The sequence below is a fragment of the Natator depressus genome, chromosome 4 (assembly GCF_965152275.1).
Source record: "Natator depressus isolate rNatDep1 chromosome 4, rNatDep2.hap1, whole genome shotgun sequence".
Classification (NCBI taxonomy): Eukaryota; Metazoa; Chordata; order Testudines; family Cheloniidae; genus Natator; species Natator depressus.
Genome location: NC_134237.1, coordinates 87,508,023 through 87,535,710, shown reverse-complemented (window position 1 = coordinate 87,535,710; position 27,688 = coordinate 87,508,023). Strand labels below are relative to the sequence as shown.

General features: G+C 41.7%; 1 protein-coding gene across 1 annotated transcript in view; it reads right to left on the bottom strand.

Moving 5' to 3' along the window:
• Positions 1-807: 807 nt before the first annotated feature.
• DLC1 (DLC1 Rho GTPase activating protein) overlaps positions 808-27,688 on the bottom strand; it is a 354,507-nt gene continuing 327,626 nt past the window's right edge. Inside the window, exons 7-17 of the mRNA XM_074951354.1 lie at positions 20,518-20,581; positions 16,164-17,590; positions 14,684-14,860; positions 12,577-12,736; positions 12,159-12,357; positions 8,483-8,696; positions 7,377-7,491; positions 4,623-4,841; positions 3,645-3,862; positions 3,263-3,436; positions 808-2,572 (exon numbers count right to left, since the gene is read on the bottom strand). Of these exons, the coding sequence (XP_074807455.1) occupies positions 2,467-2,572; positions 3,263-3,436; positions 3,645-3,862; positions 4,623-4,841; positions 7,377-7,491; positions 8,483-8,696; positions 12,159-12,357; positions 12,577-12,736; positions 14,684-14,860; positions 16,164-17,590; positions 20,518-20,581 (3,073 nt within the window). The 3' untranslated portion in view covers positions 808-2,466. The remainder of the gene's footprint in view (positions 2,573-3,262; positions 3,437-3,644; positions 3,863-4,622; positions 4,842-7,376; positions 7,492-8,482; positions 8,697-12,158; positions 12,358-12,576; positions 12,737-14,683; positions 14,861-16,163; positions 17,591-20,517; positions 20,582-27,688) is intronic.

The window sequence follows — 27,688 nt, the reverse complement described above, 5'->3', positions numbered from 1 at the left end:
AGAAGTTTAATATTGTAAACTCTTAAAAGCAAAGGGGTGTTTAGCTCTGACCAATAAAAGTATGTTCAAGATGCCTATCACTACTTTGCATTGATTGCTCTGTGGGTCCAATTTGGAGGAGCTGTCCCATTAAAATAAATGAGTTGAGATTACCCAGCCCTGCTCATCAAAAACAAAAGTTTTAAACCCAGTGCACTTAATTACAAAGCGGCACCATTTTAATTATTGATTTGGTGTTCAAAAAAACCCAAACCAACCCCAAAAAATCTTGTAAATCCTTTTCCAGATGACCAGGGATATTTCAATTGACTATAATTTTTAATTGCTTGACTTTTTCATTGGTGCATAGGATTTACCTCTCAGATTTTCATGTTTTATTCATCTGTCCTCTTGTTTTGAAAGAATCTACACACTACCTGAACAGCCAGCAGAGTTTCCTGTTTGCAGTGAACCTCATTTTACATGAAGCTTTATCTGAATGCAATTTTTCAATCAGAAGATCTCTTTAGCAAGGGTATGAACTCTGCTTCCTGGAGCTATTGTACTGATTTTGGGTCCAATTCTACAGTCCCTGTTTCCATTCAGGCAAAAATTCCCTTTGATGGCAGTGGGAACTTTGAGTGGGAGCTGAATGGAGGATGCTTTATGACGAGGATTCGGTGACATCTAGAGCAATTTTGAAATCCATGTGAGTTAAGAGCACTCCAGCATCTCTCAGGATCAGACTTAGTATGAAATACAGATTAGGGGCAGGAATTTAGGAAGAACTATGTTCAAAAAGATGTGAAGACACTAGATTTTTTCCCCCCAGTTTTAAACATTTAATAGTGCACTTATTGATTATACTCTGTACAGACATATACCAAGTTATAAACCTTTTCCTCTTGTGTTCTCTTAAACCTTAATATGTAAAGCATATTTACACTAGAAGAAAAAAAAATACTTGAGGTACAAACACCCAAAAGAATATCTGAGGTATAAATACAAGTATATTTTAAATTATTATCTTTATCATGCTTTACTTATGTTTGACAGTACACTGTGGGCAAGTATACATATTTGATAGAATGGTATGTACACCATATAATTTTACAAATTCAAAGTTTCAAATTGAATATAGAAGGGCTCCTTATTTATGAAGAAACTAATACATTTGCCATTAAAAAAAATAAAAATAATACTGACAATGGTAACAAAGTCTCAACCACCTTGCAACTCATTCATACCCTCAGCCACAAAATACATTTTCCACTTAATACTGCATCTCTAAATCAAATCTGTACTTTATTGTAAAACCTGCATAAAGACCACCTTTTCCAGAGGACCTCTTGGTTTCCTGTCGTCCATAACATGATTGTCAGTGAGAAATATCCAAAGGTTTTTAAAAAAAATTAAATGGTCACATTGAAGCTCTCAAAGCTTCATGTTAATGTGCAGCTTTCAGAAAGGCAGGTAAAGGAGAGAGAGAAAATCCATCTGAATCTTCCTAGTCAACTTACTCTGTCTGCTGCCCTAGGAGTCCTACCATCAGGATTCCTATGTCTACATTTTCCTCTTAAACCATTAGGATATAGCGAAACATACCAAGAGCATGTACAATTATTACAACACATCCAGAAGTAAATGCAACACATATTCACTTTTAGGCAATACAACAATTTGACATTCGTGGCTTTTTTGACCACTAGAGAGGAATTTCAACGCTACTTCAATCTACATAGTTTACAAGTGTATTCTGTACTGCAGTAAATTTGCTAATCACTCCTAAAAAGATCACATGGGTATGAAACAGACAGAGCAAGTCTACTATAACAATTGCTTACAGGTTAACAAATGTTAGTAACACAAAACAGGCAAGAATGAAGGATTGCTGCTGCTGGTCCATTGGGTAGTCAGAGATTCCAGGTTGAACTGTATCCAATACATTAAAATCCATTTTGTGGATCCATATCAGTGTGCCAGACACCATGCTTCTACCTATTCCTTTCAACAATTACACTCATTCACACTTATCTCTGTGCAAACCTTTCTTTGCTTCTCTCAGTGAGAGCACATTGAAGAGTACCAGCTATTCCAGTGGATACACCAGTCCCCCAAAACATTACAAATAAAATGACATATGTACATAAAGCTAATAATCACATGGGAATGAAGTATTTTCACCCCATTCCATAATATATTTGTGTTTAGAGTTTTGCTTCTCAGAAGCAACTCAAACCATCTCGTAATCGTACAATATACAGTTTATTTTTCCTTGCATACAGTCCTCCTATATATTCCAGTCAAGGTCTATACTACAGACCTTACACAGACAGGAAGCAGCTTTAAAATGTATGGGATGGTCACAGTCCAATTCAATATATTAGTCTTCCAATTCACCACTTGCATGTCATGCTATAATCCATTCAATAGTCTTCAGTTGCTAGGAATGTGTACACTGATGATGGGTTTAATGCGTAGTTGTAGTCACCTGGATTTTACTTCTTTATTACTGAAAGAGTCTCTGATTTTAGCAACTTCAGATGCACATAGGTGTCCGAAAGACTTAGTGTACCATTCTGGCATGTGACCCCTGTGGCATAGAGGGAAACAAAGTAAACAAGAAGCTCTATCAGCAGGACTGGTCCTTACTCAACAAAAGTATATCAAAGGCGCTCAAATGAACATCTACTTGGCTGCAGTACTGGTTTATTCCAAAAGCCTGGTTGAACAGAACTCTGCGGAAACCCCTTTTCTCTGGAGAGGTCGGTTATTAGTTTTCACTAATCCGACATCCAAATCAAACGCACACAGCTTTACCAAAGAAAACTAAGATTTCATCAGAACTTGGGCTCGGTCACTAATGTAAGAAGTGTGTGAATTCAACTATTCTCTCTCAAATACTCATGCCTACTAGAAGTGAAGGGGAACAAAAACAACTAACTACATAAAGAACAGAACCACCAAAATATGTACCTGGCTTACTGAATAACTGTGAGAGAGTCCACCCACAGGTTGTTGCCCTAGCATGCTTCCAGGAAGAGGAGCAGCCTGCCTGGGCTGGGGCCAAGGGGGAAGCAGCAAGCAGGAGGGGGCCTTGAGGCAGAGTGTGGGTGGGTGGGGCCGTGTGGGGCTGTTTGGTGAGGCATAGCCTTCCCCAGCCTATGATACGAGCCGGCCATGAGTACAAATGCTGAATAATCAACCCAAAACGAACCTCCCCCCACCCCTGAGGAACTGCCGCCACCAACAAAATCTGCTGGGACAAAGCAGTAGACTGTACCTTAAATCAATTCTGCACATGTAGGTGAGTTTGGATTTTCCTGACCCGTAGGGTTCAATCAGATACCTGGACAAAAGCACATTAACTCTAACACCAACCACTGGAGCACGGTCATGATCCACCGAGGAGGCTAACAGCACACAAGCTCCTTTTGATAAATTTGTCCGCCATGTTCTGTTAAAAACAAACATGAAATAATTGCCTTCCTTTTCTTACAGTAATGTGACAAGTTTCTACTAGCCTTAGAAAAACTGCTAGAATTTGCATAAATAGTCATGTGTCTACAAACTCCCTTCTTCTGAAGTAGAGTAAACCAGATTTTTTTCTTAAGTTTTGATAGTTCTCTGTCTTAAGCCTAGTGCTGCAGTATGTGAAAGCTCACCTTAAAATCACATAGTCTCTGGCTGGGTGTGGTGCCATGCTGTTCTGGAGATACTGGTATACATCTGTCTGACTGTCCAAGGTTTCAATTACTTTAGAATCCAAGAGATCTTCATCCCAAAGATGCTGCTCTTTAAGTAAACGGCTTAAAACCTCTTCAGGCACAGCAGGGACTTCAGTGGTGGCTTTCCACAGCCGGAGCGGGGGTCCTTCACACACCTGGGAACATCAGCATAGGTTTGTCAGTACTATTACAAGTTACACTTTTCTTTCTTAATTTCTTAGTGTTGAAAAACCTACTATAAAGGGATCAAAACATTATGTCTTATTAGTCTTGTCAGAAGAAAGAAAACCTCATGCGTGAGAATAAGCTGCATGGCCCAATGGAATTGATGTGCAAACTTCCAAAGTTACTTTCTAAAGGGAGTGATAATAACTTCCAAGAGTGGTTCTGAACTGAAAAGGGAAACTGAGAACAGCACCCTGTGGTTCCATCTTTATTGCCTCTCAAATCACTTCTCGCTACCAGCTCTGCAAACTTGATCTGAGAGGCAAGAAAGCTTCTTTTCTTACAAGTAATAAAGGTTCTTGTAGGCCAAACAATACCTTCAGTTACATCTGTGTAAGTTTGTTGGCTACAGGTTTGCACAGGGGTAACTGATCCTGTCAATGAAGTTCAGTAAATCTTTTGATTATGATGCACAAGAAAGTACAGAAGGCAGTGAGCTGCCTTCTAGATGTGCTGGCTCTGTGGTACGAACAGGAATAAACTTACTTTTGTCCCTAAAAACAGCAGACTCACTAAGGTGTGTGCGCTTTTTTTTCCCCATAATCACTTTTCAGAATACAGATGCACTTTACCAATTGTTTTCTTTTCTGCTGTACCCTCATCTATTAAAAGGTCTATTCTGTACCAGACTAAAACCACAGAAACCGCCAACTAAACAGGAATTGTGAACTTGGGACTCCACTGATGTACCTTCTTGTAGGCCAGCTCTGCTTGTTCTGATGTGGAATAGCTGACCCAGCCTTTGAACTTGTCCTTCATCTCTTTAAGCAGGTCATCCATGCAGTCCTGAAGGTAACAATGATAGTCTGAGGGCTCTGTACTGTTGTTTCGCCCAAGTTCCTCCAGGCTTAAAGGCCTCAGGTCTTGCTCTGTGTAAGAATTCCGACATCTGCTCATTTCTTCAGGAATCTGGGAATTGCAGAAAGAGAATAATCATCCTAGAACCGTTTCTTCATATTTTGAGGGAAACTGAAGGACTCAGTAGGGTCAAAGCTAACAGTTCAAAAATTCATAAACAACAGTCATCTGAACTCAGCCCCCCACTGAAGATATGCAGGATGACAATTAACACAGAGGATGAATTTAGAGATTGATAGTGTATAAATGAAAGAAGACAAAGACAAAGAACCTGATAAAGAATGAAGGGGGAAAAAACCCACCAGCTGTTGAAAGAAATATTTGCTACATATTCCTGCCAACTGGGATTTAAAAGCTAAATATAGTCACAACCCTGATGAGAAAAAAACAGTGAAAGACATGGAGGGGTGCATGTGTGTATATACTGCACCCAAACTATATTTAAAAATGCTACAGTTGCAAAATCAAGCACTCACGTTATGTGCCAGAATTAAAATTGCTCATGGAACCTTAATTTGATCCCCTTGTGTGCATGCATTATGCTACAGTTTAATTACATGATCTAATTATTTTTACACAGGACCTCATTCCGTGCACAGAACGGATGGTGCTCACTATAGGATCAGCTACTCAATATTTCTTTTCATTGTACAATGTGTGCCCCATGCCTCATTTATTGCACACTACTCACTGTGTTCTGAACACAGAATTTTTAATAGCCTCATGGGCTTTTCTACAGCAATCACTACTATAGGATCTGAGCACTTCACAAACATGAATTAATTTCATAACATCCCTATGTGGTGAAGGGGTATTATTATTCCCATTTTACAGATACGGAAGACACTAATTTTGAGTGCCCAATTTGAGAAGCGTGGGGCCTAATTTTTCAGAGTACTCATCTTTAAATAACAATTTAAATGTTCACAGCACAGTTCCCATTGACTTCAGTTTGCAGCTGACTGCTCAGCACTTCTGCAAATCAGAGGCCAGGTTCTCAAGTCAGACACCCAACCATGTCCACACCGTTCCACACCCCAATGCCCCACCTGCCGGAGCTCCTCCTCCCAACTGTTGTGATTTCTAGCCCAAGGCTTATATTTAAACCATTCTCATGCTTTGGGATCTGACTCAATTTTTGAACCCTGCAGGTTGGAAAAACTGCAGTCCTCACTACCAGCATCAAACTACAACAAACTTTATTATATATAAATGTACATAAATATATAATGTGTAAGAATGATAAGTGATGAGTAACAGCGTTGATTTGTCAAGAACAAATAGCGTCAAACCAATCTAATAGATTTCTTAGCCAAGGTAAAAAGCCTTGGGGATAGGGGGAAGCAGTAGATTTGGTACATCTTCAGTAAGGCTTTTGATACGGTCTCGCATGACCGTCTCATAAACAAACTAAGGAAATACAACCTAGATGGAGCTACTATAAGGTGGGTGCATAACTGGTTGGAAAACCATTCCCAGAGAGTAGTTATCAGTGGTTCACAGTCAAGATGGAGGGGGGATAACAAGTAGGGTCCCGCAGAGATCGGATCTAGGTCGGATTTGTTCAGTATTTTCATCAATTTTTTTTATACAGTAGCACAGCGTACACTTCTAAAGTTTGTGGATGATACCAAGCTGGGAGGGGTTGCAAGTGCTTTGGAGGATAGGATTAAAATTCAAATGTATCCGGACAAACTGGAGAAATGGTCTGAAGTAAACGGGAAAGGACTGCCTAGGAAGAAGTACTGCAGAAAGGGATCTGGGGGTCATAGTGTATCTCAAGCTAAATGTGTCACCAATGTAACCCTGTTGTAAAAAAAAAAAAAGCAAACATCATTCTGGGATGTATTAGCAGGAGTGTTTAAGCAAGACACGAGAAATACTACTTCTGCTCTACTCTGTGCTGATTAGGCCTCAACTGGAGTATTGTGTCCAGTTCTGGGTGCCACATTTCAAGAAAGATGTGGACAAATTGGAGAGAAACCAGAGAACAGCAATAAGAAGGATTTAACGATATAGAAAACAGGATCTATGAGGGACCATTGAAAAAATTGGGTTTGTTTAGTCTGAAGAGAAGACAGAGGGGAGATAAAACAGTTTTAAAATACAGAAAAGGCTGTTATAAGGAGGAGGGAAGCAAATTGTTCTCTTTTAACCTCTGAGGATAGGACAAGAAGCAATGGGCTTAAACTGCAGTAAGGGAGGTTTAGTTGGACATTTGGAAAAACTTCCTGTCAGGGTAGCTAAGCACTTGAATAAGTTGCCTAGGGGGGTTGTGGAATTTCCATCATTGGGGATTTTTAAGAGCAGGTTAGAAAAATACCTGTCAGGGATGGTCTAGATAATACTTAGTCCTGCCATGAGTGCAGGGGACTGGACTGGATGACCTCTCGAGGTGCCTTCCAGTCCTATGATTCTATATTGTTTTTTAAAAGGTGCTTATCTGTTTGTCTAAGAATATAGTCAGTCTGTAAACAAACTAAAGAGACTCTTGGCTCTCCATTGAGTACTTGTCTATTTTTCAGAGAGCTCTTTTGATTACTGCTGAACCAATGGTGCTATTTGTTTCACAGACAGCTGTCTCACCTGGAAGAGCTTCTTGCACTCAGCAATCATATGGGCGAGGCCTTGAGTTGCAGCCAAGTTTTCATTTAAATCTTTCTGATCAGGTTTGCCCAGACTCTGTTTTCTCTGCATCACCCTAAGGAGGAGGAAAACAAACAAGTTAGTATTAGTTAATGGCTTGTAAGTAAGCAGTATAACTGCACAATGTCCTGATGGCATAGACTAGAGCTGCCTAGGACAGAAAAGTTGGATGTAATGTTAAATGTTATTGATGACTTTTCTTGCTACTGCAGCTATGCCTGTTCTGTGGCAAGTCTAACCCATTGTAAACTTGTTCATAGTTGTAAATAGCCACACTGGCTGCCTAGCTGACCACCATGACCAGTTCCAGTAAAGAGAATGGAGTATTCATAATGGGAAAACTGAGACTCCACCTCGAGCTGTGGAGATGCTGCTGACGTGGCCTCAAAGGCTGGTTACCAGTCACAGTTCAATGTCTTGAAAAAAAAAATAGTTTAAATAGCACTTACCACTCACTCCCAACTCCGGGTTGTGAATTCCACTGAGTGACAGGGCCCCTAAATGTTAGGTGCTGCAACGCTCAGCCTAACTCCCCGATGCGATTCTAGTTCCTGGTAATCTATTTGGTGACTTTTTCACTAGGGCAAAGCCTTTCCTTTCAATTAGCCCCCAGATAAGAGGAAATTGGAATAAAAACCTGTCTGTAAACACTTTGGTTCCTTGCTCTTGCTGGTGATCTGAATACCAGCATTAGTGTGTGTTTATGTATAAAGTAAATGAGGAAGCAGCACTAACTGGACTACTCCATTCTGATTATGGGTAAACTGTACCACTCTCCAGTGAATGAGGGTAAATCTGTAACCAACCAGGTCTGTTTGCAATGGAATGACCCAATGAACTTCATAACACCCATCCATTCTTTAGCTTGACCTAAACTCTGGGAATTTAAAGTTTAATTACTTAGTTTGACATAGGATAGTGGCACAACTGAACTGAATTACCCCTGCAAGACATATTCAGTAAGGAGGCTAAAACATGCCTTCTTAATCCACAGGGATACCTAGTGGTGTTATTTTAATACTGTTGTACAACTGCAGGAGACATACCTTGGAGAAGAATTCTCTCTCTTGAGAGTATTTAAGTGGAAGAGGGAAGGTGCTAAACACACAGCAAGGTTTGTTGGTGTCATCTGGTTTTCCTTCACTGCAGCGGTGACATCACTCAGGAAATAAAGAAGAATCTGCAGGACCTCCCTGTTCTCATCGGGTAGAAGCATAACAGCAGCCTTGATAGCCTGGAGCCGCTGATCCTTTGGCACATCTGCATAACATTAGTAATATTCTCATCAGCTCACTGATTTTCCACACACACAAGCATGAATACATCCCAATCCAAAACTCCAGCTTCAACTATTTCACTCAAGTTTGAAAGGATTTCCTCCAGGATGCATACCAGTCACAGGGAACGCACAAAAGTTTTTTTTCTTTGTCGTCAACTTACCTACCCCTCAGTTATTTCCTGCCTCAAGAGAAACTCAATAGTATAAAAGTTGTGCCTATACCACAGTTTGTAATAGAATTTAATTTCAAGCGCTACATCCTCCTGCAGCCCTGCTAAAAGGGCTGTTAACTGCGGAAGTCTGACTGATGATCATGGGCAGTAGCGAACATGGAAACAACGTCCCGCTAACTCAGATTCCAGCAAAAATTCTTCAGCTCTCATAAAGTTCACAAGGGAAATGCATTTAACAATCAGTGAAGCAAAAAAACAAAATAAATAAATGGGTACTAAACCTTTTCAACACTGATGCCATAAACCAGAAAGTGCTTCACCAAACACACACAGGTCTGTTTTATTGACTAGATCTTTCAAAGTCACATGGTGGAAAAAGAAAAGTCACTGAGATGCAGCCCCATACCATTACACAGCTCCATGGTTACGGACAACAAACACCTTGGGCAGGAAATTTTGACTCGTGTTTTTATAAAAACAAAGTCTGAAAGAAAAAGAAAAAAAAAAAAAAAGAAATAACCCAAGCCACCTCTGCTTCTCAGAGTGAGTGCCAGTGAGCCACCTCCAAAAAGGCAATTTGAGGGGCTGAATCATTTGGCCTTTCCACCATCATTGGCACTGCAAAACTTTGATGACATGCTCAAGAGAAACTTGGCAGTACATCTCATCTGTAATTCTCTCACTATTAACAGCCCATTTATTTTGTATCACTTTGAGCATAAGTTAAACTGTAGGGTTTTTTTAAACTGACGTAGGTGATGTTAAAATGTTTTAAAGAGTACACTAAAATATCTTACAGATGATCTACTGCCTTCCACCCTCAACAAGCTCAAGGCATTTTACAAGTGGTGCACAGGCACAATCAGCATACAATATGCTAAGGATAATACCAAGGGGAGGGGAAATTTTGGCCATAAACCCGGAAGAAAAATGTACAACTTCCAAAGGATTTTGCTGTCTATGGACAACAGATCAAACTTCTGGCCTCGCTCATCCCCCTTTTATGGGCACAGCAGCTGCAACCCCTGCAGATCAATCCCAGGGGAAGGAGACGCAGAATGGGGGAGTGCAGTTTTTGTAGCACTGTATTAAACTTCCCCTGGCACCAGCCACTAGAAAGTATTTCTCTGCAGGGTTGGTATCCAGGGTGGTGGGACAGCCATCATTCCTCTCCACCCCGTATCAGTTGGTGCTAACTGAGTAGCACAACCTCTTCAGCCCTGTAGAATTCCCATGGGGAGCTTTGGGGGAAGGTGGGGTGTGACGTAAGGCATTCAGATATGGTGATGAGGGCAGTGATGAAACCTAGATGGATAGCATGACGAGTCCCTCATAGCATAGCACTACTGGAGCTATGCTACCATGGAGCCTAGGAGGACATCATGGGACCACAGAGGCAGCATGAAACGACAAGGTCCATGTATGCATCAACCTGGCCTCCCGAGGAGATCAGAGGATCTAAACGTTATGACAGCTGACGCCCTCCCATTCCAAAGAAACGGTTAGGTATTCTAATCCTAACACCTCAACACAGAGGAGAATTGGGGTGTGATCTGATCATCTATAGTATACTAGCTGGGCGGGGGAATCCGCAAAGGGACTTCAGTTTTGCAACACTGAGCATCATGGTACCTCACTTTTAGGCATCGGGGGGGGGGGGAAGTCATAGGAACAACTGCAATCCACAAAGCCGAGTTAGGCACCTAGGCTCCCTCTACAATGAATATGGAAAGATAAGCACCTAAGAATTCAATCCACAAAGAGTCAGCATGCCAGCTGCCAGAGCTAGCTAATCGGATATGCCAATGAGAGGTAATGTGCTAAGCCCTGCCCCTTTCTTGGAGATAGGCATGTAACTCTGCTTACTGATCCATGAACAGGAACCAGCCGCCTAGAGTCAGATGGCTGAGGTGCCTAAGATATTTCTTGCTAAATGAGTTAGGCACCTGCCTCATGCTATGCAGAATGGCTGCTGATGGCACTTGCATCAGCAGCACCACCCACCTTGTGACTTCTACCTAGTGGTTAGAGGACTTGCCTGGGATGTGGGAGACCCAGAACCAATTCCTTCCTCTGCCAGAGGGGGAGAAAGGATTTGGACAGTGGTCTCCCACCTCTCGGGACAGAGCTCTAATCGCAGAGCTCTGGGATAGTCTTATGTGGGGCTCCTGCAATCTCTCCTGCTGAAGCTGTTCCACTGTGGAGAAACAACAAAAAAGTGATTGGAGATGGGAGACTGGACCGGAGTCTCCCACCTTTCTAGCCCAATGACTGTTCCACTGTGGATAAATTAAATATAGTCACTGGGTTAGAGAGAGTGAAAATGACTCTCTAGGCCACTGATTAAGGGCACCCACCTTGATCTTAACCCTCCTTGAAACGGGACTGGATCAAAGTGCATTAAGTAACTAACTGCACATCAGCAGGGTCTACAAGGACAGTTTGTCTGTGGCAGGCTGGTGCGGGGTAGAGTCACACCTCAGCATGCCATGAAACAATTGTTTGTGTAGACAAGCCCCTAGGCGCCAAGTGAGTTTAGATGCCAACAGGGTTCGGCAGGAGTCTTGTGGATTGCAGTAGAGCCAACACTGGGCCTCGGGTGCCTAAGTACCATTGTGGTTCCTACCCTAGGCACCAATAGTAGAAATGATAAAATGGCAGCTGTAAGATTAAAAATGTTTTCATAAGCTTATGAGTGCTGCTGTCGGGCATAAAATGATACAAGATGAAGGAATGTCACAAGTTTGATCAATCCTGATGTAAAACAACGTAGTAATTTTCAAAGCAAGTTTGCAAAATTTCTTCAGAAAGCTCTCCTAACCCTGTATCTGCATGCCTTCCCCCCACTCTCAAATGATTTAAAGATTTAAGATTTAAAATAAAAGTTCATCACCAAGTGTGCCAGGAGAAGACAGGAAATTCCAATTCAAAGAGGCAGAGGGTTTGTATTGGTTCCAAGCATTCAGAAACAGATGAAACTGTGAGAATTTGCCAGCTACATCACCATATAACTAGAGAACCAAAAAGCAGTTTCACAAGAGGCAGGACGACAAATAATGGAGACTTCAAAAAAGTAAAGTAAAGTATACGATGGTATCAAATGGCATTGTTTCCAAATTCCCTAGCAGCCAACACATGTGGTGCCCAGATGAGGTATATATCTGGCAGTTCAGCCTTGTAAATTACACATTGTAGGAGTGCGTATTTGGGAACATTTCTCTGAAACCAGGGCCCAATTTTCTGTCTCACCCTGGGAATCTGAGGACTTACATTGGTAGATCTGTAAGAAGGTCTCAGAGAGTTTATTGGTCATGAGCGGCTCAGGTAGATCACGAAAGTACTGCTTTACCATGTCTGCCACATCATAAGCAGACTGGCCTTCATAGTTAACGCTGTCTGTTGAGCTCTCATTCATTTGGCGCAAAGCCTGGATTCTTGACTTGACTCCAGATTTCCTGAACAGTCCAACCTACATGTGTTTGCATATTTAAAAGAAAAAAAAAGGACATTAATCCACCAAGGAGGTGCCAAATCCTACAGTCCTACCCACTGACTTCAATGGGAATTGTGCTTGAATACGGCTAGAGTAAAAAAGAAATAAGGGCTTGAAGATCTGGCTCAAGAACAATAATCAATCAAGTGCTGGGATGGTGACAGAGTAGTGGAATGGCAGTGAAGTGAAACTAACCTGATCCAAACAGTGGCTGCGGAGGTACCGCATTGCTTGCTGAATGCTCTGTGGGAGAGGCTGCCCTGTACGCTGGACATTAATTGGCAGGGGAATTCCAAACACATTTCGATCTTTATAATCTGGGACCTTAATCCTTTTCATAAACTTTGGTACAGCCCTATTTAAGCAGAAAGAATGAGAAGGAGAAAGCATAGCTGTTAGCACAGCATACACATCATTCCTAACCACACCCACCCACCATCTTCTGGATTCCAGTAGCTGTAACATGCTAAAAAAATAAGTGAAATAGAAAGACTTTAATAGAGTGAATACTATGTGAAAGCCTTAGCTGTAGCACTGAAAACATTTCATCTTTTCCACAGAGGAAGGCGGGGGTAGAAATGGAGCATCTCTATGTTAGGAAGGGGCTATATGTTGATTGCAAGCATTAATAGGTGGTGCTAGTCTATCAACTCCAGTACGACAAATGCTATGGGGTAGAACAAGAGCCAGGATGAACTACAGTAGAGTCAAAATAAATCCTGTGGCCAACAACCCTTTATAATGTAGCTTCTTTAGGTCTCTCAAGAAAGATGGGCATGTGAACAATAACCTTTTTGTATGTCAACCACTCATTCTATAAAGCTCTCAAGCCAGGCCAACCGCCCACCCGTATGTGTAACAGCAGGAAGCTGATGTAATACATTTGAGTTTGTCAGCTAAAAATTTCAGTTCTTCAAATGACCTCTTTGAGGGACCCCCCTCCTTGCCAGGCCCCTATTTTCAATGAAAGGCCTTTCCATTTGCTTTTGACTCAGAGGAAAAATGTACCAGAGCTCAAAAGAATTATTTACTCTTGGAGTCTCAAGAGTGTTTTCTCAAATAAAAAAATCCTTTAGCGTCTGAAAGTGTTGACATCATCTCGCTAATGAAAGAGAAAGTTAATGTAGGATACAAAACTTCAGAGGACACAACAGTGTTAGAAAACAGGGAGACTTAACTATACAATGTATTATGCTTTTGGGGGCTAGTCTGTTCTACAAAAAATAAAAAGAATCAAACTTTATTACACTATAGTTAAACATGGGGCACTATTGATATATGTGTGAATAATACTCGCTTTGTCAAAAAACACGCCAGCAGAATGTGAAAGAACACATTACGATCCCCACCGAGAATCTGAAGCATGCAGGGATAACCGGTCAATACTTATTTCTGTCTTTCAGAACAAACAACTTCTGTATTTAGCATGGCTCACATAATAACAGCCTTTGAACAGGAGCTACTTTGATGTTGGAGTTAAATACTCAGAGTCCTGGAGAAAGGAGGAGGCCATAAGAACGAAGGGGGAAAAAATATTGTACTTTTTGCTGCTTTAGGGTTGCACAGACTGTGCAATACAGATATGGCAATAACAGGTTTTCTATTTCACTAATCTGACAAAAAATATTGACTGGGTAACGAAAACCTGAAGCGGCTACAGGAAAACTCCGTGTTTTTTTCCAAATTTGCTGAATTTTTTTATTTTGTTTTTATAAATAACTTAACTGGATTTGGGTTTTTCGTTTAAAACAGAATGTATTCAGCATAAAAAAGGTTAGTGGTCAGATAGTGACACACTCAAAGTGATGGAAACTTACTCAGCTGAAGTGCCCTGGCATTAAATAAATGATATAAAGAAGAATACCAATGACGGAGAAAGGCAGAAGACTTTGAAGACAGTTTTCTGGTATCTTAAGATGTCCTGAAGTAGGTCTCCTTAAGTGCGAATTCTTTTAATACATGATTATTCCTTTGTGCTGTGAATGCTAGCTGGACTTTTCCCAACACAGCTAGCTGGTCTGTGTTTCATGAGCATCTGTATTGAAATGCATTCCCATGTCCCTCCCCGTTAATTGCAGCCACTCTCTATGGCTCCCTATTAATGAGCATCTGACACCCAATGACATTAAAACAAAGTGAAGGGTTAATGGGTTTAGTATTGTCCTCTGAAGCTAGAGCCCCCTAGGAGGGTGGCAGAATGTTAGATGCAAGTAAACAAACAGGGAAGATAGTTGGGGATTAGTGACATGTTTTCTATATTCATTCATTACTGGCAAATCCCCAGGATTTGAATGGTCCTTACCAGCTGAAGCCATGCTTATTGGAAGGTGTGTATTTCTCCAGGAGGGCAGTTAACTTCAAAAGAGAGTATTTCTGCAATAGGTTCATCTGTGCCACAGACTGGCTATTAATCTGTAATGACACAGAGCTCAAGCTGGGCCCGTGGGAGCTCTGAAAGCTGTGCCATCTCAGTTTATGCCTGCAGGAAAGGAGGGGAAAATAAAAAGCAATTTATTGAAGTGTCTTTGGAAGGTACATGTGGAAACCACAATGAAAGGATTCTCTCTAATGATGTGGAGAGCATACGTTCTAATGAGTGTATTTAAGAATGTGCCATTTAGCAGAACATTCCATTCCGTATTGACATTTCTGACAACATCTGGAAATTTTGCCTTATCAGAAACTCCTAACTCCATATATATAGTAGATAAGGCAGAATTTTCAGGTATTAATATGGGAGCACACAACCTGGGCTGATTACTGCGATGTAGTTAGTTCTATCATGGCAATTTGCACAATATGGTTCGAAGGGGCACTATGATGTTCAAAATATGGCACTTCCAACAAGTTGTAAAATGAAGGATTTGACCACATAGCCATGGTCTCTTTTGTGATGCTGTTTTGGAAAGAGCAGGGATACCACCACCAGTATCCTCTCTTATTTAAAATTCTGGCAATTACATTCTACATTTCCCACACACCCCAATTTCAGCTTGACAAGTTCTTCCTCACCCACGCTTAAAAAACTATTTTAATGTTGCTGGTGAAGATGACTCTGACATTGCACTGCAGAAAGAGTTGCATTTCAGTGGTGGACACAACATTTTGAATAAACAAATACACTTTTTTAAAGTGGCTTGGTTGGAAACCATTCCAGATTAAAGGTGCTATAAAAATATTATCCTCACCATTAATTTCTGAAACTGATATGTAAAAGTCACATATTTGCTTTAATCACCACAGCTACTTCTGTGCTAAGGCTTTAATTCGGTCTAGTGCAGGGGAGGGCAAACTGTGGCCGGAGTGCTGGATCTGGCCCATCAGGGCTTTTAATCTGGCCTGTGGGATTGCCAGCCCTGTGGCATAGTGGGGCTAAGGCAAGCTCCCTGCCTGCCCTGGCCTCACACTGCTCCTGGAAGTGGCCAGCACCATGCCCCACCCCACTCTCAAGAGGTAAGTGGTGCCAGGCCGGAGCCCACACCCCAAACCTCTCCTGTACCCAGCACCCCAACCCCCTTCCCTAAGCCCCCTAACCCTTTGCTGCACCCCAAACCCTTGCCCTGAGCCCCCTCCTGCACTCTGCACCCTTCCTGCATCCCAACCCCTTGCCCTGAGCCCCTTCCTGCACACCACACCTTCTCCCACACCCCAGACTCCCTCCTGCACCCCAACCCTGTGCCCCAGCCCAGCATGACCCTGCAGACAATTTCTCCACCCATATGTAGCCCTCGGGCCAAAAAGTTTGCCCACCCCTGGTCTAGTGGAAGAAGCCTGTTACTGACCTGTTGGACCGTGTCAGTGATGCACCCACCCCAGAGTCCCTTCTGTCCTGCATTCCTGAGGGCTCTTCAGTCTCAGTCAAGGAATTTCCTGTACTGTCAAGGTCACTGGGGGTTGTTCGATCATTATCTACATCAAGGTGAATCTGCTTTGGAGAGGAAGGGCATGGGGAAACAGAATCTAGTGCTGAATCAGAGTCCCCTTCATCTGAAAACTTCTCTGACCACTGGTTCACTATTCTCTGCATCCCTTTTACATGGTACAGGATATCATCCAGCTCTGGAAAGATGTCTTCATTCTCAAGGTCTGCCAGGTCACCTGTACTGGAATACAGAATTGAACCTGGTACATTGTCATAAATGCTAAGGCGGCTGCCCACTGAGCTAGAGGAGTTGCGCCTTTTCCCAGTGCTCAGTTCCTTGGAGCTTTCTGCACTGTTCTCCCTCCTGAGGGAGAGATGTCCATGTCCATGAAAGCTTCCAGTTCTCCAGTTCACTGAAGAGTTGCTCTCTGATGGAGAGAAGTTACCATTGGAGAGCGCTTTGGGAAAGGTGCCTGGCTTGTGGTCTTCAGGGATAAAAAAAACAGTGTCTTCTGCAAAACTTCCCCTGTTCTTAAAGTTCTGCTCCATGACATCACTGAAGGTTGATTGGTTGAAGGGGTCAAAGCCTTCGAGGTACATTCCCACCCTTTTATTATACGCACTGAGGCTGCGTGTTCTTGTGACGGGGCTGGGTGTGCTGACAGCGCTGCTTGTCTCAGACTGACTGCCACTACTGCTGGTCTGGGTGGAATTGGAGACGCTCCTTTTTCGTACCATGGGGACATTAATATGATTGCCATTGAGAGTAGAAATTTCCACACAGTTAAATTGTTTTAGCTTGTCCTCATCCAGGCCCTCTTTCAGGATGGGCCCACTGATAATAAGACCCAGTTTGGAAGGGGCTTTATTTTTGCCATGGTGAGAGCTCTTGATTTTCAGGCTCTCCATTCTCTTTAACAGGCTCTTCGTTTTAGACCTCGCATTCTTTTCATTAGCTTTCATGTTGAAGCTGAAGCTAGACAGCTCCTTAGGCGAGGGCAGGCTGCTGAAGGAGTCATCGTTTGTTATGAAGTTGCCTGATGAGCAAACGCTAACGACTGAGTTTGTTCTGGTGGTGGTTGCCTCACTCTGGGGGGTGACTTGGTGGCTACTGGTGCTGCTGGTGCTGTGAATGGAAGCTACCTCCTGACGCTCACTGAGGTCTGTCAGCACGCTTTCATGGCTAGCTGCGTTCGTCAGGAGAGGAGCTTCTGGGGATGAGGGATTCAAATCCTGTTTTGGAGGGAAGACGTCAAACTCCTCAAGCCTGGACCACCTCTTGCTGTCCCTTTGAAAAGTCCATTTACCACTTATTGCACAAGGCTCATCTTCATCGGAATCTTCACTCTGCGAGCAAAGAGAGCATCCATAAGGTATAATGGCAAACTGGTAGTGATGATGGCAAAGTCCTTTCAGTAAGTATACTTAAGTGTGTGATCTTGCTATCATTTAAGTTAATATCAAGACAGCCATGGGCTTCAATTAGAGCAAGACTGGGCCTTTGAAGCCAATCATAGGTCATAACACATAATATGCAATATATCTTAAGACTTATTTTTTTTAAAAAATAGATGAAAATATGTTTGAAGTTCATTTCAAAGCTGTCTTGTAGACATAAAGCAAACAGACCAAATAATATAATCTGCCTTAAATTGTTCTTTTCAACAAACCCCAGTATCTCTAGGCTTTTAATTAATTGGTCACAGTGGATACCCTTGAGATCAGTGGAAATTCCTGGCATGCATAAAATTTTAAACCGGAGTCAGTGAGGGGCAGGTCTCACTCTGGTCTCTCTCCAATGTTACTCTGTTGAGCGTGGCTTTGTTTATATTCCTTTGCAATTAAGAGATGCTTCTCAGACATTCTCAATTGTAGTAGCTTAACTTCTTACACACCCTTGAAGCTTAAATGGTCTTATAACTGTGACTAATGAGATAGCAAGAGAACCTATTACACTGCTACAGTTTAATGCCTCCAGGCTCTTACCTGGTCCTTTCCTCCCCCATAACCCAGCAGCTGACACTAAGATTGTCCTGTGAAGTTTCTACTTCAGATTAGCTCCAGGCACTTTTAAACATTACTTCATAGATACTGAGCAGTAAAAGCCAGCAACAGTGTGTAACACAAGTAAATTGTCAGTAACCTCTCCACTGATTATATTTGATGTATGGGCAGTGCCTGAGGGTATGTTTCAACATTGCCGCTTAAGCCTCAATCTTTTACTGCAAGGGAATGATCTTGTATGACCACCACACTTCTCTTCCATCTACATGGAGAAGATCATATGACACACAAGTTGGAAGACCAGAACTAAAAAGAATACTATTTTAACACACCATAGCAATACAGGATACATCTTTGGTGCTAAACAAAGATCAAAAGGTAAACTTGCCAAAGTTAGTTTTCTACATAGTTAATATGTGCCAAAGTTCCAGTTTGTCTGAACTGTTTTCCTTAAGAAGACAGAAAGTACCAAACAAAAAAACCAACACCACCATAACAAAAACAAAAACCCCACAGAAGCCATTACAAATACACGTATGTACAGCACATAGAGGACACACTGCACTCTGTGGTCCGGATGCTGAAACTTAAGATTCCATTCATGAGTGAGGAAACAATGGAGAAGTTTGCCTTGTTAATTAAACTGAGAAGTTTGCCTACAACAGGAAAATTACCTATGCCTGACAATGGGTGCCACTCAATTGGCATTGAACATGATTTGACTACAAGGGAAGACCAAGAAAACAATATTCATTCAGATGCACCCATTGCTGACACTGTCAGCAACAGGTAATTTTCCTCTTGTACACAAGGCTTTAAGAGCCAAATCCTGGTCTTCATTAAGTCAACAAAAGTGGAATTTGGCCCTATATTTGTATATTACTCTACTGATGCTTGAGTCAAAACCAGAAACAGGTCCAAACCAAAACATAAGATCCAGACTTTGTAGAAAATTAGGCCCATTTTTAACATAAATCTTGATCACTCCGTTGTTAATGAGGCTCAGAAACAAGAAAGAGACCTGATTTCAGGAAACAGAAATCTTCTGGTAGTCAGAAAACTTCATTATACATTTCTTATGTGTATGCTATCACAAAATGTTATCTTTCAGAACCTTCTTTGCTACATACCACAAATGGATTGGGGGGGGGAGGGAGAAAGGAGACTGATCTTCGTAAACACCCTTAAGATTATTTGCAAGCATTCTTGTCATGAGAATGGCAGCATAGTATTGCATAAGTTTAGTCATCTTCATCTGCAGCTATTCACTTCCAGTGGACAGTCGTGACTACTGTTGACCTTTAGCAGGCAGACATGTTTTCAGACTGCTATCCAGCTGTTCAACTGAACTGAAGAGAAGTTCCTCCCCCATCTCCAAAAAACTTTTCACAATGCCTTTGCCCATCAATCAAGGACTTAAGCCAGGGTATAATGTTTTATAATGCCAATTCCTTTATTTATACCTTACTATTAAAAATCAATAAGCACAACTAAACTTTTCATAAATACTATCATACCAAATCCAAACTAGAAATTCTATCATTGCTCATCTTGAATGGTAGTGGTCTTAGTTTAAGACTCACTGACTAATGAGATTGTCCTGAGCGAACAGCAGAGAAACTCTACAAACCATGCTGATTTCCTTACCAATGTGCAAACTACTTCAAGCTTATTTAACAGTATTCTTCAGAGATTTTGCCTTAGTTTAGATTAGTATTTTAAACAGTGATTAAAAAGTAATGGGTCCAACTCTGCAAGCTGAGCATCTTTTGGGAAAGGTTGGGAATCCTCCGCTCCCTCTGAGCCTGCCTACATGAAAAAGCATTTTGGTGTTCTAACTTGGTTCTGAAGAGTCAACTCAAGTTAGCTGAGATGATGATTTACTCTGGTCCATGCTGATTAGTCAGCACCATATGGGCTAACAGCTGAACACGAGAGTGTGAATAGTTGACATAAGTGTACTGACAGGTCACAGTAGTTGAGAGTGCACCACATCCGTGTCTCAGAGTGCGTAAAAGATTTAGCTGAATCAATGAGTGTATTCGCTTACAGGGCCAAATCCTGAAGTCCTTAATCAAAAGATCACAATGAAGTGTAAAGAGCGTTTTACCTGTGTAAGGATGCCAGATTTGGCCCAGGAACAATCTTGCGCTGCAGCTAAATTAGATGAACTATGAGATCATGTTCAGCTTTTTTTTTTTTTTTTTAAATGGTTCTGTAACGTAGGATGTTAAAAACAAAACAAAAACAAAACAAAACACACATCTTACCCTTTTTCTATGTGGACTAATTTCTAGCTTCATCACTGCACATTTGTTTAAAGTATTTAAGCGCCTGTGGAACAAAAACAAAACACACCAAGTTAACAATAGCAGGCGTATGACTTTTGTGACGCTGGCTATTTCAATTAAAATGCTTTTGTGAAGGCTATCTCCAAACTCCTTTGCATACAAAGAGCCACAAGGGGAGCCTCAATTAGCAATTATGCTTAATTATTAACACATTACTTCATCTGAATTCTGGGTGAGAAGAGTAGGGGTAGAGGAGCATTTACTTGTTTCCCTGGGTCTAGTCAAAGAGAGGGAAGTGAATAACTGAACAGTCCAAAGAGCGTAGAGACAGACCAAGTTTGAAAGTGCCTTTAAATTAATGAATTACTAATAATTATTGCTTAATATCAGATATCTTTTTACATATAATCCTGAAGCAAATTATCCCAACATACATAGAATAAGGTACAAAGAAAGTGCTTCTCTGCAATTGTGGGTGTAATGCAGCCTGCTGTTGCTTTAATTTTTTACCCTTCTAGTTGAAACCTCAAAGAGGAAAACTAATTTTCCACACATCAGGTGCCTATTTTGTTCCTCTGTGGTGTAACATAAATTACTTTTAGGACAGCCCCAGGACAACTCTACTAATCTGTTCATAAAAAAAAAAAAAGAAGAAAAAGAAAACCATAGACCTTGTTCTTCCTTCCAAGTCTGTACAGTTTCTTTCATATCTAAGACTGTGGCTCTCAAAATAAAAACAAACAAAATTCATTGCTGGGTAAGAGTACAGCAGCTATAATTAACCAGGCTCCCCATGAAATGCGCTTTTAAATTCATACTTTAAGGCATTATATGCATCTTTTTGTATAATCTTCTCTGGCTGGCTGCTGATCCAGTGCCCATTGAAGTCAATGGAGGTCTTTCCATTAAATTCAGTAGTGTTGAATCAGGCCCTGCGTGCATACAGTTCCAAGCAGAGTAATCTGACCTTTCTTAGTCCACTGATAAATTAGGGCACTGAGTTCATTGAGAGCAGAATCAAGCATATAAACACTCCCAGTTTAAAATGTAGGTCTTTATTTTACAACGTTGACGTCTTTTAAGCTAAATTTGGAGAAGCTAATATACCCCTAGTTTCTCTTTTTTTTTTTTAAAAAAAGAGAAACTAAAAGGAAATCCTAGATACCTTTACGTATCAATACTGAGTCTTGTTAATTTTATGTAATAACTTAGTAATGCCTAGAGGATTAACCACCAACTTCCTTCACTTTCTGCCCACCTTTTGCACAGACAAGGGTTTTTGCACAGGGTTTGACCCGGCACCCACTGACGTTTATGGCAAAGCTTTTATTGGTTTCAGTTGTGAAGGATCAGGCCCTTAGGAAATGGAGGATCCAGTTACATGATAAAGATGAAACAAAGGTACAGAGCCTTGCTCAAAACCAAGGTCACACAGCAAGTAGGGGGCAGGACAGTCTCCTCATTGTTCAATGGGTGGTCCTAGGCCCTGTTTCCAGGGCACTAGTCAGCCCCTGCTCTGAAGACAGAATTATTAATTTCCGTGTGTGCTTTCCTATGGCTCTCATCATTGTAGCATGTGAGAGCGTCTCTCAAACATTGCTATTTATTTTCACAACACCCCTACAAAACAAAGGAGTGGGATTATTCCCATTTACAAATGGGAAACTGGGAGTAGAACCCAGGTCTTGACTCTCAGTCCTGTGTCTCCTTGCAATAGACCTGTCTCCAAGTGACAAAGATTACAGTGCACACCACCATTCCAAAACATCACTCCATGTTGTCTTCAGAGTAATTACTCTGTGATGAAACTTGCGGAGTCTGATTCCACTGATACCAGCTTGACACTTGTATAACTTCACTGGCTTCAATGCAGTTACTCCTGATTGTGTAATGGAGAGCAGAATAAGGCTCACTGGTCTTTAGACAAGTATCAGAGGGAACTTGACATTCTGGTGTGTGAGGCCTTACCAAATAGATATTGAGTTGGAGACCAAATACAACAGACCCTGAGGAGGGCCCTACACACATGAAAGTGTTTCTGCCTTAGAGTAAGATTCAAAACAATTTTGACTGAAGGGTGTATTCAAATTTATTTTTAATTCCTCCTTCACACTCTCGCTGATCTCCTCTCAGAATGTTATAGGGGACATTTTTCTCTTGCAAAACATTGATGGGATATGTTGATTCTCTTTTTTGGATAACCTGCATTGTGCTAATGTTATATATTCAGTGTAGTTTTTAAACTATCAACATGAAAGAAAAACAAAAAATGTAATGGAGTTGTTCACAAATAACTTTTACAACAGGGCTCAGCTATGTGATTGTGACTAACCCTCCTTTTTGGATTGCATAACAGCAATTGTTAATTTAATTTTGAAGAAAAATTAAAACCTTTCTTCAAAATATGAATTCCCAAGTGTTTAGTTGCAAAAAACCAAACTAAACTAGCTTTTTTAAAAGCATACCTGCATGCTTTTATTCACCTACTGTGAATAAAATGTTACTCAAAACACAGGTCACTGTATATCTTCCAGAGGAGTAAACACTATTTGGCTTTTCTTTAACTTTTGATTTATAATTTGGAACTCCTGGGCCTCAATCCAAGGCATACTAAACTTGGCCTTCAGTTCTGTTTCATGTAACAATTTGTGAATTTTACAGTATTGAAGCATTTGCCTCATACAGCAAAGAAGCTGCCACTGAGTCCCCATATCAGGTTTTATCTATTTCCAGACTGTTGCATTTAACTAGCCTGACCACTTTGATCTGTCAGGGGAAAAACATATTTAGGGCCTGCCTGATAAGTGTCTCTTTGATTTCACAAAGATTATATTGTAGCCTGCCCTCCCCCCCATTTAAAATACAACCCTTGAACAGCTGAATGAGATAAGCGTAGAGACTATTGCTACAGAGATCCTTTTAAAAAACAACAAAACCTCCAACCCCTCACAAACACAAATATGAAAGCAAGTTAAGATCATCCCTTTATGAATGAGATCAGTTACAGGAACAACCAGGCATGTAAAGATTCCGTTTCAGATCTGACATGTTTTCATTATAAAAACAGTTTCCTTTTGAAAATCTAAATGCTCTACAGAGATGTCTCAGATGTGTGTGTTTCATTTAACAGTCCCATAATCACACCTCCAGCTTGTTTATACAGGGCGAGACACTGAAACCTTTAATCATGTTGCATAGTGGTGCCTTACTCTATAAGTAGTTCCACTGAATGAATATTATATATAAATACACACACACACACACACTTATTCAGGTTACAAAAATCAAACACTCAAAGGTATGAAATGCTGGGATTAATGTTGCCTTTGCAACCTTAATTCAGCCCCCATAGGTATATGCATTATATGATCACATACTATTTTTCCATAGGATCCCTGTCTCATTCAGTGCATAAGATGGATGGTGCTCAATTAACGAGCAGCTAGTCAGTATTTTGTTTTTTCCTCATTATTCAATGTGTGGCCTTAGGTCTTATTTCCTGGGTGTAACGAGAGTGTAACGAGAGTGATGGTAACACCCATTGTTTCATGTTCTCTGTGTATATAAAATCTCCCTACTGTATTTTCCACTGCATGCATCCGATGAAGTGAGCTGTAGCTCACGAAAGCTTATGCTCAAATAAATGTATTAGTCTCTAAGGTGCCACAAGTACTCCTTTTCTTTTTGCGGATACAGACTAACACGGCTGCTACTCTGAAACCGGTCATTATGCAACGCACTGAATTTAGCCATATGGAGTGGAAATCCACCAACTTCATGAAAAAACTCGTACAGATACAGACAGACATCATCTTCCTTTCCAAATGCAAACAGATGGACATCATACCAAAAGGACGGAGGTAAAAAAATCCATTATAATCTACATACCACACAGACTATGCTGACAGATTGTGCCACACACTCTCAAAGAAACTGCGGAACCACCTGATCAACATCCTGTACAGCAAACAGGGAAAGATTAAGAATGAGCTCTCAAAACTGGATACTCTCATAAAAAAACAACCCTCCACACAAACTTCCTCGTGGCTGGACTTTACAAAAACTAGACAAGCCATTTACAACACACACTTTGCTTCTCTACAAAAGAAAAAGGACACTAAACTACTACATGCCACAAGGGGCCACAACAGTGGTTCCCTTAACCCACCCAGCAATATTGTTAATCTATCCAGCTATACTCTTAGCCCAGCAGAAGAATTTGTCCTATCTTGGGGCCTCTCCTTCTGCCCCTCCACCCCTACGAACATGATACGGTTCTGCGGTAAGCTAGAATCCTATTTTCTACGTCTCTGACTCAAGGAACATTTCCAACACACCTCTGAACAGCATACTAACCCACACAGACCTTCCTACCAACACTACAAAAAGAAGGATTCTGGGTCGACTCCTCCTGAAGGTCGAAACAACAGACTGGACTTCTACATATAGAGTGCTTCCGCCGACGTGCACGGGCTGAAATTGTGGAAAAGCAGCATCACTTGCCCCACAACCTCAGCCGTGCAGAACACAATACAATCCACAGCCTCAGAAACAACTCTGACATAATAATCAAAAAGGCTGACAAAGGAGGTGCTGTCGTCATCACGAATAGGTCGGAATATGAACAAGAGGCTGCTCGGCAGCTCTCCAGCACCACATTCTACAAGCCATTACCTTCTGATCCCACTGAGGGTTACCAAAAGAAACTACAGCATCTGCTCAGGAAACTCCCTGAAAAAGCACAAGAAGAAATCCGCACAGACACACCCCTGGAACCCCGACCAGGGGTATTCTATCTGCTACCCAAGATTCATAAACCTGGAAATCCTGGGCGCCCCATCATCTCAGGCATTGGCACCCTGACAGCAGGATTGTCTGGCTATGTAGACTCCCTCCTCAGGCCCTACGCTACCAGCACTCCTAGCTATCTTCGAGACAACACTGACTTCCTGAGGAAACTACAATCCACCAGTGATCTTCCTGAAAACACCATCCTAGCCACTATGGATGCAGAAGCCCTCTACACCAACATTCCACACAAAGATGGACTACAAGCTGTCAGGAACAGTATCCCCGATAATGTCATGGCAAACCTGGTGGCTGAACTTTGACTTTGTCCTCACCCACAACTATTTCACATTTGGGGACAATGTATACCTTCAAATCAGCGGCACTGCCATGGGTACCCACATGGCCCCACAGTATGCCAACATTTTTATGGCTGACTTAGAACAACACTTCCTCAGCTCTCATCCCCTAATGACTCTACTTGCGCTACATTGATGACATCATCATCTGGACCCATGGAAAAGAAGCCCTTGAGGAATTCCACCATGATTTCAACAATTTCCATCCCACCATCAACCTCAGCCTGGACCAGTCCACACAAGAGATCCACTTCCTGGACATTACGGTGCTAATAAGCAATGGTCACATAAACACCACCCTATATTGGAAACCTACTGACTGCTATATTTACCTGCATGCCTCCAGCTTTCATCCAGACCACACCACGCGATCCATTGTCTACAGCCAAGCTCTACAATACAAGCGCATTTGCTCCAACCCCTCAGACAGAGACAAACACCTACAAGATCTCTATCAAGCGTTCTTACAACTACAATACCCACCTGCTGAAGTGAAGAAACAGATTGACAGAGCCAGAAGTTACCTACTACAGGACAGGCCCAACAAAGAAAACAACAGAACGCCACTAGCCATCACTTTCAGCCTCCAACTAAAACCTCTCCAGCTCATCATCAAGGATCTATAACCTATCCTGAAGGAGGACGCATCACTCTCACAGATCTTGGGAGACAGGCCAGTCCTTGCTTCCAGACAGCCCCCCAACCTGAAGCAAATACTCACCAGCAACCACACAACAAAAACACTAACCCAGGAACCTATCCTTGCAACAAAGCCCGTTGCCAACTGTGTCCACATATCTATTCAGGGGACACCATCATAGGGCCTAATCACATCAGCCATACTATCAGAGGCTCATTCGCCTGCACATCCACCAACGTGATATATGCCATTATGTGCCAGCAATGCCCCTCTGCCATGTACATTGGCCAAACTGGACAGTCTCTACGTAAAAGACTAAATGGACACAAATCAGACATCAAGAATTATAACATTCAAAAACCAGTTGGAGAACACTTCAATCTTTCTGGTCACTTGATTACAGACCTAAAAGTGGCAATACTTCAACCAACCAAAAAAAAAACTTCAAAAACAGACTCCAATGAGAGACTGCTGAATTGGAATTAATTTGCAAACTGGACACCATTACATTAAGCTTGAATAAAGACTGGGAGTGGATGTGTCATTACACAAAGTAAAACTATTTCCCCATGTTTATTCTCCCCCCCCCCGCCCCCATCACTGTTCCTCACAGGTTCTTGTCAACTGCTGGAAGGGCCCACCTTGACTATCACTACAAAAGGTTCCCCCCACCCCCATCCTCCTCTTTCTCCTGCTGGTAATAGCTCACCTTACCTGATCACTCTTACAGTGTGTATGGTAACACCCATTGTTTCACGTTCTCTGTGTATATAAATTCTCCCCACTGTATTTTCCACTGCATACATCCGATGAAATGAGCTGTAGCTCACAAAAGCTTATGCTCAAATAAATTTTTTAGTCTCTAAGGTGCCACAAGTACTCCTTTTCTTTTGATAGCATCCGAGTCTGTCTCAAACGTTTAATACTTATTTTCACAACACCCCTATAAACTGAGGGTGTGGTATTATTCCCCTTTACAGATGGGGAACTGAGGCACAACAGTATCCACTAATTTGGGGGGACCAAATTTGAGATACTTAGGACCTGATTTTTTCAGAGTACTTAGCATTAGAGCATTGAAACACATTGCCAGTGGGTTTCACAGGTATCTGATGACAGCAGAGGAGTGGGGAGACTCGGAAATAATGGGTTCCGTTCCAAGCTCTAGAGGGAAATGTTCTCTAGTGAGCACAGACTCTTCCGACTGTTCTCCCCTGTATAGATCTCTTCTGCCTCATCACTTCCAACATGCCCCTCCCCTCACAATCTTCTCCCCTCGCCCCCATCCCAATCTCCTTATTCAACCATTCCCAATCCCTCCTGGCTCCTTGTCCTCAATCTTCCTAGCCAGACCCAGTTTTTC